Source organism: Vigna radiata, unplaced genomic scaffold, assembly GCF_000741045.1.
Source record: "Vigna radiata var. radiata cultivar VC1973A unplaced genomic scaffold, Vradiata_ver6 scaffold_233, whole genome shotgun sequence".
Taxonomy (NCBI): domain Eukaryota; kingdom Viridiplantae; phylum Streptophyta; class Magnoliopsida; order Fabales; family Fabaceae; genus Vigna; species Vigna radiata.
Genome location: NW_014543121.1, coordinates 470,667 through 489,103, shown reverse-complemented (window position 1 = coordinate 489,103; position 18,437 = coordinate 470,667). Strand labels below are relative to the sequence as shown.

Genomic DNA, 18,437 nt, shown 5'->3' with positions numbered 1-18,437 from the left:
CGATGAGTACACTGTTTGCATCATCTCGGACAAGCAACCACCATGTTATAAACAACGCCTTCATCATATGCTATCTTTTTTGTTGTGCATGGTGGCATGTCTTATAGTGATTCAAAGCGTCGAGGTCGCTCTTTTTCTTCTTTTAGGTTAGTTTTATGTTGTCCTACGCCTCGTATCCTCTCAAGAATTATTTAGAGCATTAAGGGTGCACTTTTTCCTTTTTTAGGTGACTTGATTGGAGAATCTTGGATGTTTAAGGTTTCTCTCTCGTGTTCATCCATAGTTTCTTTCTCTATTGTCTCTTCTGATCTCTCTTTTGTCACCATTGCATTTGATATGTCCGTATATGTTTTTTCTCATGTAGCAAAGATGATTTTTGTTAGTTTATTTATAATTGTGGTGACTCTTCAACAATAACCTCTTTATGCACGGGATGTCAACAATGCATTCTAAATTGATATTTCGTCTTTGCAAATTATTAACAACTTGGTAAATACTATTTTCACTAAGTCTTTGATTATATTAGTAGCAAGCTTGATACATACTATTTGTATGCAACAATTTGAGGAAGAGAGTTAAATATATTATTTCTATCTTTTTATCTATAGTTAGTTTATTATTATTTCTTAGGGTTAAATATGTTTTTAGTCCTTAAACTTTAGGGCGATTTTGGTTTTAGTCCTTCTTTCAAACTAAAGTACAATTTAGTCCTTCAACTTTAGAAAACTCTGGTTTTAGTCCTTTTTACCAAATTTTTTTAACTTTATTTATTGTTTCAAACGCGTTTTTCAGTTAACATTGAAGCAAAAATGTGTCAAACAGTGTAAACAATCCAAATATTATAATGAAACGCGTTTGAAACAGCAAATAAAGTTAAAAAAATTTGGTAAAAAGGACTAAAACCATAGTTTTCTAATGTTGAAGGACTAAATTATACCTTAGTTTGAAAGAGGGACTAAAATCAAAATCGCTCCAAAGTATAAGGACTAAAAACATATTTAACCCTATTTCTTATATGTATTTTAAGCTTAGTAAATACTTTTTTATTATAAATAGATGATTATATGTGAATTTAATACAAGATAAATTAATTATATATATAATTTTTACTTTATTCAATACCCATTACCTATCATCAAATTTTATAAATTTTATTTACGTGCAGAGGATAAGAATTGGATTTGAGGGGTCGATGAGAGCTGTTAATCAACTAATCCATCTCAGAAAATGAAAGGCATAGGTACATCCCAAATGGAGAAATGGAAATAAACATGTTATAATAAGCAAATGGATAGAGTTCGTTTCCAAGCTAAATACGCAACGCCAGCGGATGTAGTCGATAATGAGAAACAGAGCTGCATATATTTTTATCAAAGAATGTAGGTTGGTATGAAGGTAAATGGTCCTAAAAATATAAACATGCTCTTGCATTTGTTGATATGGTTTGACACATGTCACGGGCAGAGATGGTATACAAAAAGAAAAAAAAAGAGAACCGCAACTTGACTCAAACTCACAAACCCAACTTGAGGTTTCCCTTTTGCAAGTTGTGGTTTTCAAAGTACAAAAACAGACAGCCAGAAAATTCTGGCTAAGGCTTGCCCCACAAATTGATTGCTTCTACCAGCGCTGGCTATGAATCCGTATCGTATCCTCATCCACCAACGCCTAACACCCAACACCCAACCCCGTTTAACGTGAGACATGCTAATACCTGCCAGCTTCAACAACACAGCTCTCTTCAAGGAAGATGAAGAAGGACATCTTAGACATATTAGTCCTTTAATGTTGTGGAGTTTGCTAAAATTTCTTCGTTTGATTGGCATCGTTAGTCAATTGTGGTAGCAAGATTGAATTGTGAGCATACGTATGGATTATCTGACTGTCATTTGAACCGCACGTTGCGGCGAGTCTTTTCATCATGCCCCACAGCTTCTTGTTTCGGTACTTTAAACTCTTGATGTCTTAGAGAAACATGTGAGGGTCTTGCATTTGGATATTCCGTGTTTTTCGTGTGGTTTTAAGGATAAATACAATTATGTGTTCACATTAATTTTTAATCCAAATCATGCAAATAAAACTTGTGGACTAGTGGCTTTTCACCTAGCTATAAGATTGGTTGTCTGGGTTTAAGGGCAAAGTGGGAATCATTGGGTTTAAAGGGTGTGCTGAGTATTCCTTGTTCTCTCCAGAGATTAATTTATGGTTAAACTTGAGCAATTTTAATACCTTAGAAAAAGAAAGTTGTAAGAAATGTAATAAGGTGAGTGCATGTGTATGCATAGTGTTATCTATAGGAACTTACCAATAATTTCTTCATTTCTACAGGAGAGTGCCTCCTAGTGTGATGATGCTGTAAAGTGTGATCTATAAGATTTTAACTTTTCGTTGGAGGGAATCAATTTATTTACATCTGCGCTGGTTCTGGCTGTGTTTTTTTAGAATACAGTTGAAACAAAATTGTACCAATGCTGATACATGAATACACTTAGAAGATGGTGATGATGAAAGATAGTAATTGAAGAAGTGAATCGTTTTTGAAAATTTTGAAGAACCCTGCCAGAAAAATAAAAATGGGGTTGCCACAGCTGTGTTCAGGCTGCACGGCTGAGGAAGTGGCAGCATCTCTAGACACATTTGTGCAAACTATGCCAAGAGTAACCAGAAACAACTACAGGATGAACTTTTTGGCTTGTGAAGACCTGGGTAATGGCATGCACATTGATGTGCTTAAATCTGAACTTAAAAATGTTCCAGAGCTTTCAAAAGAATCACACATTTCAAGTATGTGTAAAGATGCTACGTTAAAGGCTGATCCCATAGAACAATTTGGCAGGTTATCTGTTAATGCTAGGGAAACTATGCAGAAACCTATACCTAGGACAGTAGGTTTTCAAATAAGAGCATCAACACCTCGTGTTAATGGTTATGATGGAAATGGATTTTCGTCAACTGCGTTTAAAGTCACCAGTGAGGCAACTGAAGCTTCTGAGTCCCAAGTCAGAAAGCGGTTATTGTCACCTTTGAACGGGATTCTGCTTACGGATCCTTTTAAAGGTGACACACTAGACATTGGTGGTGGTATTTATCAATTTCGCTCGGTTCGTGATGATAATTCTGTTGTTTCACATGAGTATACGAAGGTTGATATTGGAAACAACAATCGTATCCTCTCCAAGATCTGGTCTACATCTTGTTTTCAGAGATTTACTAAGTCATCTTGCAATGACTCTGATATGAACCATATTGTATATAGTAGTCATCACCATTCACATTGTGAACATGCAGAACCATGGTCTTATAAGCAGTTCAAACCATCTTCAGTACGTAATGTTTCCGCAGAGACAACTAAACCAACGTCTCAAACAGCTGCAATGTCTATACCCCAAAAAAATTTATCACCACCTCCCTTTCTTTTGTCTCCTCTGGGTAAAGAATCTTCTAAAAATAAAAATTTGGGGGGATACAAGAATATTGATATTATCTTGGATGATGACAATTTGACTTTTAAAAATGTTGAACAAATTGCTAGAACTTGTGAAGGCAGTTTATCTGCACTGGAGATACCAAGTAAATCAAGGCTGAATTCCAACAATATGCGGGAAAAGTCTGACCTGTTCACTGCTGATAACATAATAGATTTGAAAGAGTGTTGGACTCATCCTGGTAGCTTTCCTCCTCAGGATGCCAAATTATGTGGAACTGTGAGTAGACTGCCAGTTAGAAGGTCCCTAGTTGGTTCATTTGAGGAATCTTTGCTATCTGGTCGCCTACTATCTGGGAAAGTTTGTCAGGTTGGAATTTCTAATGAAGTTGGCACAATTTGTCTGCCCTTTCTGTTATTTTATATCAAATTGTTAGTGTTTTGTTTTTGCAGAAAATTGAAGGCTTTCTTGCCATGCTTAATGTAACTGGAGGCAATTTCTCACCTCAATCACAAAAAATACCATTTGCAGTAACCAGCGTCGATGGTGACAAGTACTTACTTTATTATTCATCAATAAATCTTTTAGGAAAGTTATTATCAAGCAAGGCTAGAGTTGCCAAATTTCAGAGAACCCTTAGCATGGGTGAATCACGATCTGAAAAGCCCCGCTTACGTATACCTATGAAAGGACGTATTCAACTGGTAAATCACTATTAGACCTTTGTAGTTTTTAACGAAATTCCTTCCCTTCTTTCTTTGAATTAATTACTTAATATTTTAAATGGAAATTCAGAGGTTGAGGACTTGGTGCATTACTTAATATTTTGATTACTCTATCATCTATTCCATATTTTTTATACTGTTATAAAACATGACATGTTAGCATTATATGATCATACCACTCATCAGTTAGATCTTTGAAGGTAAATACGATTTCTTATTTAGATATTAAAAGAAGTGACTACTTGACAGTGTGTAGAGGCAAGTGTGTTTGCTAGAAGTCTTTCTGTTTGTCACTAGTGCACCACAAATCTTGGATTGATGTTAAATTATATTCACATCTGATACATGATCAATTTGAAAGCTTTAGTATAAGCTGTATACGCCAAGAAACAGTGTGTGATAAAATAAATATGTTGTGCCTGCTGTCATCACTGATTTCAGAATGACAGTGACTTTGGCATTGTCAGGGCCACCTTGGTCTGTTTCTGGATGCATGAATAGTAGCTAATTGTCAGTATCATCTGCCATCTCAATTCATTGCCTAAATACTAACAACCAAACTAAATTCTTACTCTCGGCCATCTGGGTTTACTAAGCTAGGATCATATTTGCCAAAGGTAATGTGGCTTTGTTTAACATGAATTTCATAGCCATGGTTCTGTGTGGAAACAACTAGATTTAACGTGTGGAATTCTACATGGTTGTACCAAATTGTTTGTATGATTAGTAGCTAATTGTCAGTATCATCTGCCATCTCAATTCATTGCCTAAATACTAACAACCAAACTAAATTCTTACTCTCGGCCATCTGGGTTTACTAAGCTAGGATCATATTTGCCAAAGGTAATGTGGCTTTGTTTAACATGAATTTCATAGCCATGGTTCTGTGTGGAAACAACTAGATTTAACGTGTGGAATTCTACATGGTTGTACCAAATTGTTTGTAACAAACTGACTTACCCAAACGCAGGTTCTTAGCAATCCAGAGAGAACACCTATCCATACCTTCTTCTGCAATTATGATTTGAGTGACATGCCAGCTGGTACCAAGGTAGGATATATCACATTCAAAGTTATGTCTCCAGGAAGCCATCGATTTGCATGTTATTTAAAAAAAGAACAAAAAGCAGATTATTCATGTACTCTTACCCAACATCTTAAACTATTTGGTTCATGTATGGTATATCCTAGTCTCTGATCAAATGGTCTCCACTTCAATCCTTTCACTTTGTTTCCCTAATAAAGATTGAATATCAGGACGGATAACATTGTTGTGCATACTTTACGCCCAAATGACTCGTGTAAGAGTCATTATGTCAGGCTTTTTGGGAGAGTTGGTTCATGACAGTATTAATTATAATGAAAACGGTGAGGCAAATGATTGGATACAATGAGTTAAAAGGAGTATAATGGCCAATTGGATCAACTTGGTTTAAGGAGACTTCATTAAAACGGGACCTCAACATTAAAGACTTATGCTGGTTTGATCTCTATTCCAACAGCAGTTAATCAATGATTGCTTGATGTATAACAGAAAGTAATCGCATAAATTTTTCCATGTCCTCGCATATTGAATAGAGATGAGCAAGTTTTTATACGGACACTGAGTTAAATTAAATTCTACCTGCCCTTATCATGCCTTGAATGGTGTCTGCAAAACCCTTTTTTGGGCTTGGCACTCAGCCTGCTTTTGCTAAAGTAATTTGAACTATAAGTTGTATTTAAATATGTACAATATGGGAATATCATTTCTATCCCTTCCAATACACTGCTTATACCAAAACTCTTATAAATTCCATGTGTGATGAGCTTTTCTTGTATTCCTCTAAAGTAGACATTCTTGCGGCAAAAGGTGACTTTAACTGCGTCTGGATCGAAGTCCATGATGGGAAAGGAAAGCCAAAAAGATTATGATATTAGAGATGATGACAAGCCTCCGATGATCATGACCATCAGTCACGGAGATAAAGATCTTCTCACCTCAAAATGCGGAGAGTTTGATAGTTTTACATGTTCAAAGGCTGGTAAGGAAGAATTCTTTAGTTCAATCACATTCCTCACTGATGAAGACATTTTTTTTACTTGTTTCTTCCATGGTCCTTGACAATGCTATTAACACAGGCATTTTGCTTTATGCTCTTCACCTTCGCTTTATGTGCCCTTTTCCTAAAAGACGTTCAAGGTCTGTTCATAAGTGCAAATCTGACACTCTCTCTGCAGAAGTCAGGAATATTGTTGACATTGAACCTGAAAGAAGTTTCTACTTGTATGATGATATGAGGGTAGTGTTTCCTCATCGTCATTCAGATTCTGATGAGGGCAAGGTATGCAAATATGTATTTGATTGAAGTGGCTTAGTATGGAGGAGAATCATTGTACGCAACTTTACTCTTTCATATTTATAGAGACTATTTTGGACTCAAATCCAGATTAACTGCAACCGGGGCTGATTATTGTATTGTGTATAATGAAAGAAAAATACAATTCAAAGCTCAAACACTAAAAGACGAGCAAAATATTTAAATGACTCAAGAAAATTTCAAGCTTCACATTTACTTGATGAAGAAAGAAAGCCTAATTTTGACACAAATTTGACTTTTTTAGCATGATTGTAATTTATATGTATTGTAAACCGTTAATTGAACCTCTGATCTTGGATTAGAAACCTTGTTTATTTAATTATGTTTTGAGCTTGTGTTATAGCCTCGTAAAACTATATATCTAGTGATCAATTAGTTGCACAAGTGGCTTAGTATTTTGTCCTTATCTGATGACTAAGATATTGCTTTATAACTCTAATCATTGTTAGTGCTTAAGTACAAGGGTAGAGTTCAATTCAACTAGTCCATTAGGTGAGAAAATCTCAAGGTTTAAGTTGTTCATCCTACTCAACATGAGACTACTAACAATGTGCAACCTTAATGAATTGTTAAAGACTTGCAATGTCTTCACTATATGTATGTAATTTAACAGTCTTGAGCTTGAAGAACATCGCACTTTATTTTAATACGCTTTCAAACATTGTTAAGCATCAGTTATGGAAAGTTTGCCACGTACTTGATTCTCATTTCTCTGTCTCCTCTAATAATATTTTTGTGTGCAGTTGCACGTGGAATATCATTTCCCTTCTAATCCAAAATACTTCGACATCAGCTGCTGAAATGCCTCTGTCCCCCTCAATGGTTTTTGTATATATACAGTTGTTAATGTTGTACACATACAATTCATTTTTTCTATTTTGGATGCCATTTGCATCCATGTAACTAATAATATGTAAAATTTGTATTGTAGCTTTTCATATTTGATACATAGTACTATTTTCTTTGACCCTTAATGAGTGTGCTTATGTTCTCCTATTATCATTACATTCAGATGACACAATAGTAGGCTTGAGATGTGGCTAAAACTTTATGCTTAGGCAATAGTTAATATGGAAACAACTATTGGACAGGGAAGGAGTGGTTGATAACCTTGTGTTTCTTTCTCTGTTCAAAACCTTTCTATGCAAAATTAGTAAGAAGATAACAGTGGAATCTATCACTTGATTTAATAATGTGAGTTATTCTAAAGTGTCATTAGTATTATTACCATTATTGTCTTCCTCACTATTGATACCATCAATATCACATCGACATGATTATTTATTTATTTTTGTTAATGTTATCAATACATTATAACAGTACCATATATGACCAAATCGTCTTGGACAACATAGTGTGGCATCACATCACGTCTATCATGAGTTAATGACCTAAGACAAAATCACACTAGTAAGGACATCTCAACTAGAGCAAATGACGATCAAACAAATTAGAAAAATCCTAAATAATTGCCTAGATTGTCTATGTCTAACTAGGTAAAAACTCATTAAATCACTATAAATATCAATGTTTACAAAGTACATATTACATATTTATTCTAGCCTTTATTATTGTCTAACAACGCATACTTAAGCACCATAGTATCTTTGCAGGCATCTCCCATTTGAACTTTGAAGACATCAATTTTTGATACATCTCGAACTACCTAGATGTGTGGGAAAAGACATCTCAGATTGAAGGCTGAAGAATACTTGGAAGTTCTTCTTGTAATGTCTTTTTAGAGTGTATTTCGGCTCTGCAAGAATATTTGGCGTCCATCATGGATTGAAATATATTTTACGAAGAAAAAACTGATGGTATGTACTAAAAGCAAGTTGAACCATGAAAGGGAACTATGTAACAACTCGAATGAGATGGTGATATGGAAATACATGCCTAGAGAGCAAGGAAACTAAAACGTAAATAAGAAGAATCATACATGGAATTAAAAAACGCAAAATGAAAGAGAGAAAAGGAAAGAAAACTTAGGATATCGAAGTCATGCCACTTAGAAGGATACAAAATAAATGCAAGGAAGGATCGTCACTTGTTCTTCACAAGATAAGACCTAAAATTCAGATTAAGAGATAGATTTTATCTCAAAGAAGAAATGAAATTTATTGAAAATCACTCTTATTTTCATTCAATGAAAGTTGTGTGCTACAAAGGAGGCCTTAGGTTGCTTATATAGGTGTAGGAGAGGAAGTAGGTTGAGTAAACTAAGGGATGTGAGATTTGGAGACCTTATATATGAAAAATCACATCTAAGACAGGTGTTAGGTCCCACATCTCTCAATTCTACATCATCCTAAAGGTATATAAAGCTACCTAACTAGCCTAAAGATCAAAACTAAAGTTATACAAAGTGGTAACTTGCATTATAAGCAACTAAAGGAGGAAAACTTATTTATTCTTCTCTCTTTTAAGTCCAAACTATGTGAAGCCCCACATTGCTTGCACTTTAAAGAGGAGAAAGATATATAAGCTTCTTTACAACCAAACTAAGAGAAAGAAACTAGAAAGGCAAAATATAATCCTATGAAAACCTATGCTACTAAAGGCCAAAATACAAGCCATAAAACCTATTCAACTCCAAATAAGTAAAGGAGCAAACAAATGAGATGACTTTCTTTAGTCATTGTTCTTGTCATCCTTTTATTTTCTTCATCCTTTGCCTTATTTATGATCACATCAGATGGCCATGTTGTTGGAATTGCAAAGGGAGTTCATTGAGTTGAAGAAGTGAAATGCTAAGGAGATTGAAGCATTAAGGGAAAAGAATGCAGGAATAAAGAGAAAACTGGAAGAAATGAAGCACGAAAAAAGCCAACACAACACCAAGCCTTTGCAAAACACTAGTTCCTACCGTTGACCTATGCTTGAAACGGTGGAGAAAAGTGGTTATGGCATTTACCAACAAACAAGAGGTACCACTAAAACCTTCACAACCTTTACGGGAAGCCATATGCATCTATTTGTTAATGGGATGATGGAAAAGTTTTTTCCTAGTAACTAGAAATCCTTGACCATAGGCTGTTATGATGGTAGCTCAGATCCAAATGAGCATGTTTACATCTATGTCACACAACCCAACCTTACACCATTGGCGATGCCACTATGTGTAGAGTTTTCCCTACATCCCTCAAAGGCATCACCTTAAGTTGGCTTACCAGGCTTCCCTGATTTTCTATTGATTGTTTCAATATGGTGGTAGCTCATTGCAACACTCAATTTGCCACTAGTAGACCACACCATCTCACCTTTATAGCGTTTGTTAACATTGTTGGAAAACAGGTAGGCTTCGTTTTTACACCAAGAGGGGGGGGGGGGGTTGAATTGGTGATGTTTCAAAAACAAAATCTTTTCACAATCTTTTATCAAAAGTGCAAAACTTTTTAAACTTTCTTGAAATGCAAGTAATGAAATTTATATGCAGCGGAAAAACGTAGTTGACTGCGTGAAAAGTAAAGTCGACTGGAATTAAAGAGTGCAGGGATAGAGAAAATCAAATGCTGATTTTTATACTCGTTTGACCAACAATGCCTACATCCAGTGGCCTTCCAACCCAGGAAGCAAATGCACTATAATGGTTGCAGTTTTTTAAAAAAGGAATTTATAAAAGACCTCCACGTCAAAAATATAAATCTCCTCTCTAACCTAAAACCAAAATATAGCTGCAATAAAAAAAAAAAAAACAGACTTGTAGCAAGAATCCCCTCTTCTGCAATCTGAACACCACGTCGAACAATCCTCCACGTTAAACCCCTGTATCACAACAAGTCCAATTCCAGCAGTCTTCACAGGATGTCAAACCTTAAAGAGTGCAACAGTCTTCAAAGGATGTTGATGGTCTGTCGCGACCTATACAAATTTTATTGCATATGAGAAATGCAGTATAGCTAGGGAATGACTCCTAGGTCGTCCCTCAAGGACCAACTGCGGTTCGAGAATCAGGTCTAACACGAAGGGGGGGGGGTTGCGAAAGGTTTTGTGAATGCGGATGAACTAAATCAAAAGACGGATGCAAACAGAAATGTAAAACTGAAATGCGGACAAAAACATAAAAACGGAATCAAATACAGAATAAAAATGGTCGGTCATTAACTCAATTACTATGCTTCCAATCCCAGATTAAAGACAAGTACACACTACTGTAATCCAAATCCAACACGAATCAGTCAACTAAGCGAAGGCTAATTCGGTCTTCAAAATTGCAAACTAGGCGAATGCAATACACAAATCTAATCGTCATGCACCATACTGTCTAATCAACTAAGCGAAGATTAAACACTGAGTAGACAACTAAGCGTATACCTATTCGCAAGCACTTAACAGATTAAATATTGAGCAGAATTAGAGCATCAGTATGACAATTAAAGTGCAAGAATCTCATGGAAACAAAGTAATTTTATTAACAACCAACCCGACTAACCTTAGCTAACATGAAAATTAAATTACCACTACCAAAAATACTAGACAACATTAAAATAAAAGCTAAAAGTGCTTGAACCAATTTAAAGTGCAACGCTTCAACATAATCACTATGTGGCTGAAATTAAAGAAGCAAATTAAAAGTGTTGGAGCAATTGGAAGCAATGAGAATTAAAATTCTCTATCTAATGAATCAAATGTCGTGTAACTTTGAAGAGAAATGAGATGCCTAAGGTGCATTAATCAATTTGATGGCAGCAAGAAAATAGCACACGCATCTTCCTTGGAATACTTGAATGCAATAAATTAGTAAAAGAAATCATCCAATGCTATTAAAGGCAACACTTTAAAATAAAACCGAAATGCATAACAACTTTCAAGGCTAAATATATCATCACTTTCTAAAAGGAAAATATCAATGCTCTAAAGAAATCAAACCCCAGCATGTGCAGCTCCAAAAATTGAAAAATCGTGCTACTTATACCTGACTCAAGTGGTGGAAGATGAAAATGGTCTACCTGACTCAAATTCACTGCTTATACCTGCTTGGTCCTCCGAATCTTCATCAGTCTCCTCAAGTGCAAGAGTGGGGACATAAGAGGGTGGGAAAGTAGATGGCGCAGTAGTAGACTCATGACTCTGCTCCCCATCTCCTATGTGGATGGCATCATCATCATCTGGAAGCGGAACAACCTGAAATGGTGATTCCTCTGAAACATAAGACTGTTCCCTAGTGACCTGAGTGGCCGTCTGCACCATCTGGTTGCTCAATCTCTGAATTGACACTCTGGTCTCTTGCTGGAACTCCATGTTCTCTTGATGGAACTGAATGTTCTGAATCATCATCTGCTCCAATAACTCCTTCAATGTAGGCTCAGAAGTAAAAGGTTGAGGAGCTATTTGGGCAGGAGCATCATACTCCTGACTCTGGTATTGCTGGACTAGTGGAGGCATAGAAGTATTCTGAGATGGTTGATATTGCTGTGGAGCGTCATACCATACCAAGCTAGGGTCATTCCATCCAGGATCGTTGTTGCAACCATACTGAGTAGGGAAGAATTCATCCAAGAACATATGCTTAAGATCTTCCCAAGAAGTGATGGATCCAGGAGGAAGACAATACAACCAATCCCTTGCTGCTTCTTGTAATGAGTGTGGGAATGCCCTTAAGAACATGTGATCAACCGGGACATGAGGAGGTTTCATTGAAGAGCAAATGGTGTGGAACTCCTCCAAATGTTTATGTGGGCATTCACCTGTAAAACCATGAAACTTAGGCAGCAAGTGTATGTCTCCAGAAGGGAGAACGCAATGAACATCATCCTCGTTAAGTGAAGCTGGCTCCCTAGGACCACTCTCAAGAATAGGAGGATGATTCATATTGTTCTCAACATAAAAGTCAGCAGAATATGCATGAGAAGCAATATCAGAGTTAGATCCGGAAGGAGAATCATAATCATAGACACAGGTAGAAGAAGCAGTATTCACATAACCAAAATAGGTGCATTAATCAATTTAATGGCAGCAAGCAAATAGCACACGCATCTTCCTTGAAATACTTGAATGCAATCAATTAGTAAAAGAAATCATCCAATGCTATTAAAGGCAACACTTTAAAATAAAACTGAGATCCATGACAACTTTCAAGGCTAAATATATCATCACTTTCTAAAAGGAAAATATCAATGCTCTAAAGAAATCAAACCCCAGCATGTGCAGCTCCCAAAATTGAAAAACCGTGTTGCTTCCAGGAACGTGTACAAGCTAAACTAAACCCATGAACTGCACCATTTTCCCAGTTGGAATTTACGTGACCCCTTAGTTAATTCTATTCTCTTTTTCATTCCATAAAACAAGAAAATGTCACTTCATTCTCTAAGCGAATTGGTGCAGCGGATGTGCTTTCTTCCTAATCTAAATAAGCGTGAGTTTCTTCATTTGAAAACAACATTCCCAATATTAAAAAGTGGAGGTGGCAGTAGTAGCAACGTGTTCACCTTCCAAGCCGTGACACTACTCCCTCTACCAAGCAGCAGCAACGTTTATTTTTAATGAAAACTGAAGAAGAGTAAAAAAATGTGTAGCAGCTAGCCTCTTTCCATTCATCCAAAGTCTAAGAAAAATATAAACATGGTTCAAAGCTCCTAAGAAAAAGCGTTCAGCCTAATGTAATTTTCCAGCCGAGAAAAATTGCCCCTTCCAATGTGATGGCTGCCCTCCTCATCTCTAGGACCATGTGTCCACTTTTAAGGATAGGTGGGGTCCACCCTAAAGAAGAATAAAACCCTAGGGCATGTGTCCTACAATTTTTGGCCTCATATTTTTTTAACAATGGTCCAATGTGCAAAAGTTTGTCTAAAAAGTTTAAACAATTAAAATTACAATACAACTAAAATTTAAAATGTCCAATTTGAGAGTCTTGAATTTATTTGGTGTCGTCCAAATGTCCCAAATTGTGTTTCCAAAATTTTCCCTGAAAATAATAATGCAAATAATTAGCTCATAAAATTCAAATTAATTAAAATTAGAATTTCCAGTCAAATTAAGCATAATTAGGAAAAACGGGAAAATACCGGACAATTAAGCACAATTCCCTGATTAATTCTAGCACAATAAACTAAGTGAAATTAATAAAATATTGACTCATCAGATGCCAAGCCCGGAATGGTCAACCCAAAAGCACCTTCTTTGTGCAGTATTTGATTAGACAATGAGTGTGCGAGCTATCTCCCTTTAAATCTCCCTCAAGAAAGATCACCATCGTCTTCTTGGAGAATTCTTGGATCTGGTATCACAGAGAATTCAATCTGAAACAAGAATGGAAATGTTAGTTCCTCAAAAGTCTCTGAACAATTCGCATTCAACAAATTTATAGTTTTCTGTCTATCAGATTGTTTCTCAGTCGAATATGTTACTAATTCAGTCGACTGTATTATTACAGTTATAACAGACAGTCAACACAGTAGCCTATGATCAACAAATAACAGAACTCATTTAATACAGTTGACTGAGTCATTAATGCTCAACTAACTTTTAAAAATATAGTCGTTGAAGCGCAAGAGCATAACAAAATTTCAAAACAAACAACAGATACAATCGAATATGTAAAATCCAATGTCGACTAACACATGTAAAAACACTCTGAAATTCTTTTCCACTCAAAACATCACAGAGCACTGATTCTCAAAAGATTTTAGCATAGTCGAATCCATTAATAATGTAGTCGACTGTACTATAACTTTGTCACACAATTATAAGTTCATGAAAGTGCTCGTGGTTTTTCACTTTAAAAAATGTGCAGTAAAACATATGTAATAAAGCATTTCATATTGCACATAAGCCTGTTCCACAAATATATCAAACAATCAACACAGAAACATATAACACAGTACATCAAACATGTTAAGCAGATATAACAATCAATTCAACATAAGAACATGTAATGCAACAACATGTGTACTATTATTAAGCAATGTGTTGTCATCATAAAAAACTAGAGTGATATAGAGTTTGTGTTGTCAACAATCTCTACAATCTCGCCCTTTTTTGATGATGCAAAACCATGATTAATAACCAACCATGTTTGCATAGTTCAATACAAAACAGAGTAATAACATATAGCAAAAAAATTTTTAACACAATTCAATTACTCTGCATTTAAACCAGTAGCAACACAATATCAAGCAAATGATGTATGAGACTGATGGAGGTCGCACCCCATGCAAAATTTAAGGAGCATAAAAGAATGTAGTATATACTAGGAAGTGACTCTTAGGTCGTCTCTCAAGGACCAAATATGGTTCGAGAATTAGGTTAGACACGAAGTGGGGGGGGGTTGTGAAAATTTTGTGGTAAATTCGGATAAATAACATTGAAACACAGATGGAAACAGAAATGTAAAAACAGAATCAAACACAGATCTAAAAACGGTTTCAAAAACAGAATTAAAACGGTTGGTCATTAACTTAATTACAATGCTTCCTATCACAGATTAACAAAATAAAGCCAACTCAAACCTCTAATCCAACACAATTAATCAACTAAGCGCAGGCTAATTATGTTTTCATAAAAGCGGACTAAGTGAACGCAATGTTAACATAAAATATAATTTACACCATACAGTTTCATCAACTAAGAGAAGACTCAACACCAATTGGGCAACTAAGTGTATACCCAATTGTAATTGCAAATACAAATTTGATATTAACCAAGTGAGAGTGGCAATCACACATACAGTTCAAAAATCTCAAAGAAGCAATGCAATATCGCTAATGACCAACACAATTAATTTAAGCTATCATGATAATTAAATTATCTCTACCACAAATATAAGACAACATTAAGACAAAATAAAATAAAATACTAGACCCCAATAATGCAACGAACAAATATCTAGCACAGTTAAAATTACTAAAATGCAACACTAAATTAAAAAGATGAAAACAACCCAACCTACTATGTAAACTAATTTAAAGCAAAAGAAATAAACAAACATATTTTTTTTCCTACCATTCACGTGACCAAATTTATCTACTAAATGAATTGAAATTGTAAATGGCCTAAAACACTCTTGACCATGACACATGCTGCACTAAAAGAAATTAACATGCTTCTCCAAAAATCAAATAACCTAGTTGCTAATTCCAAATGAGAACCATTGTTACTGCAACTTTATTTCCAATTGAAATCAAATCTTCCATCAATGCATGACATGGTAACAACAGCACACCCCTCCTCCCAAGAATTAAAACAACGTACTGCTTCCTCCAAGCTAGGCCGTGACATGTGCTACACAATTGCTTTCTTCAATTGAAAACCAAAATAAGAAAAAAAAAAACTTGTTGAACATCACCGTTGGACACACCTTACTCTATGCAATGAATGGAATTTTTTTATCTCAAAATCAAGCACCGTACATCTTCCAACTATTTCCAACCTCAAAGAAATGAAAGCACAAGGAATCAAGGGACCCCACAACCATGTTCATTCCTAGAAAAACCGTGAGTGAGTGACGTTGTTGCAGCTTGCTCCAAAGCAAAAGTAAAATCAATGAAAGGAATTGAATGCTACCACCGTCTCATCTCCTAGACTTCCTACCTAATTCTACTTTTCATTTAATCAAGTGCTAAAGAAAGGCTACACCTTTGCAGCAGAAATGTAAACTACTCCTAGCAATTGAAAATGTTTCTTCTAAATTGAAAGCAAGGCATCACCGTAACATGTGGAATCAAAAGAAGTAAAGGAAAAAAACATAAAGGAAGAGCGAATGTGTTTCTTTTCATTCATCCAATACCCAATATCTCAAACATTGTTCAAGGCTTCCTAAAAAAAACGTAACAGCACACTGAAAATGGTCTCTGAGAGTGTGCCCAAACGTTCCAGCAGAAAAGAATATATTCCTTGAAAGTGGCGGCTGGATCCTAGGTAGGCACTGTGAGGTGTCAAAATTGTGAGGGTGGGGTCCACCCTAAAAAAAATAAAACCCTAGGCCATGTGTCCTACAATTTTGGGCTTTCATATTTTTGCCAACAATGGCCCAAATGTGCACAAGTTTAATTAAAAATATTTTATACTACTAAGTTATAATATAATTAAATTTGAAATGTCCAAGTAGAGAGTCTTTAATGTTACCAATAAGGAGTATTAGTAAATCTTGAAGACTTTTGTTTTGATGATGCTGCAAGAAGATTTAGTTGAAGAAGAGTTTAAGTTTATTTAAAAGCAATTTGTAGAACTTAAATGTAGTAGGAAAGCTTTTCAAACGTTGTAAAAATTACATTTTGAACTGCAATAATCGATTATCATGAAGCAATAATCGATTATCACAAGTCATTCAGGAATAATCGATTATCACTTTTTGAAAAACCTATAACGGACTTGAATAATCGATTATCACTTACAATAATATATTATTCGTGGCAGTTGGGACCTGACCTTTGGCATTCAGTGCAATTGGCTATATATTTGGCTTCTGTAAATTTCAGAGGCAACGTTTTTGAACTGATAGCTAAGTAGAACACTGTTTGTCAGAGGAAGTTCTTAGAAGCTTTGTTCAAAGTTCCCTTGCTTGGTCTCGTGAATAGGAGAAGCTCACGAATCGTTGGTCGATTGCTGGAGCGGTTCTCTTCGAGTTGGCTGAGTGTTCTTCTTCCGGTTCGTTTGTCGAAGGAAGGTTTATTTATCTGTCTTTCATTCACTATAATTGTAATCTAAGAAACATCTTTTTAGTGGAACTGTTAATCACTTTTTACTTGTGTGATTTTTCTATTCCCTGCACTTGTTACTTTTGTCTGCACACAAACTGTTCGATAAATTTTCTGAAAGAAAATTGTTTTGCGAAAAAGGACCAACTTCTTTTTAAAAGTGACCGAACACGCTTATACGCTACTCTTAGTTTTATTCCGCTGCGTTATACTCTTCGAACCATACCCCCCGCTGGTAACAACATTTAATTTATTTCCCTCCTTTCTAATGCTCCAAAATATGTCTCCAAAATTTTCCCTGCAATTAAAAATGCAAATAATTAGCTCAAAAAATTCAAATTAATTAAAATTAGAATTTCTGGTCAAATTAAGCACAATTAGGCACACTTAGTGAAATCAATAAAATATTGACTCATCAAAATAGACCACACTTAGTCTTTTGCACTCTTGGGCAAAATCAAGTCGCAAAACAGGGAACAGATCTGATGACATCAGGAAGTGACACAGACTCAGCAGACAGAAGACAAAGACTAACAAGGACAGAAACAAACAAAATTACAATCCTCAAGAACTTTGGACAAGGAAAAGAAGTAGACAGTATCCCACACAGAGTGAAGGAAAGCAGATACTCATGAAATCATCCAAGCAATTCAAAGCATGACAAAATGATCAATCAGTTCAAGAGGTGAATCAAAAGTAACAGAGCCTCACAGATGTGCACTATCAATGTTTCTCTCAAGTGTCTAGGGTAAACAAATTCAACTCAATGCACTCAAGAAAACAAGCAACAAACAGTCTTGGCAGGTCTTTAATATCAACACTCAAAACATATGCATGTTCAAATCAAAAGGTCTTTTATGGATGCAATGGGGCGAAGGACAAGGGAGGATAAATATGGATGAGAAGCTACAAACCAAAAGAATTAGAGGAGCAATGGGGAACAAGTGTAAACACAGTCAAACATACCCAAAACCTTTAATTCAACCCTCTTCTTGACTCCATTATTCACACACCTTTTTTTATTATTTTTCTCATTTTTCTGTATTTTTTCTCCATCTTGTCTCTTTTCTTTTTCTCTCTAACTAGGACGCAACTCTAAGAAACAAGATACACAACATATTTACAAAAACAGAAGCAAGAAGAGGAAACAACTAACCAATTCTCTGAATCTCCCAGGAGACCACACTTATTCCCAAAACAATTCCAAAGCTCCAAAATTCCCTAAGGTTAAGGTAATCATGGTTTTTCACTTAGGGCTAGTGTATTAGCTTCAAAACAAAGAAATGGGGAAAG

The 18,437-nt window shown here is 35.5% G+C and overlaps 1 protein-coding gene across 4 annotated transcripts; it reads left to right on the top strand.

Moving 5' to 3' along the window:
* The first annotated feature begins 1,371 nt into the window (after positions 1-1,371).
* LOC106753204 lies at positions 1,372-7,484 on the top strand. 4 transcript variants are annotated; one of them, XM_014635001.2, is made up of 7 exons: positions 1,372-1,944; positions 2,329-3,794; positions 3,878-4,129; positions 5,121-5,201; positions 5,985-6,174; positions 6,371-6,474; positions 7,254-7,484. In XM_014635001.2, exons 2-7 carry the CDS (start codon positions 2,574-2,576, stop codon positions 7,308-7,310), a joined length of 1,905 nt encoding a protein of 634 aa, XP_014490487.1. In that variant the 5' UTR covers positions 1,372-1,944; positions 2,329-2,573; the 3' UTR covers positions 7,311-7,484. The 4 variants fall into 4 exon arrangements, with proteins under 4 accessions (XP_014490487.1, XP_014490486.1, XP_014490484.1 ...); XM_014634998.2 differs by having other exon boundaries at positions 1,376-1,944; positions 6,272-6,474; XM_014634999.2 differs by having other exon boundaries at positions 1,376-1,977; positions 6,272-6,474.
* The last annotated feature ends 10,953 nt before the right edge of the window (positions 7,485-18,437 follow it).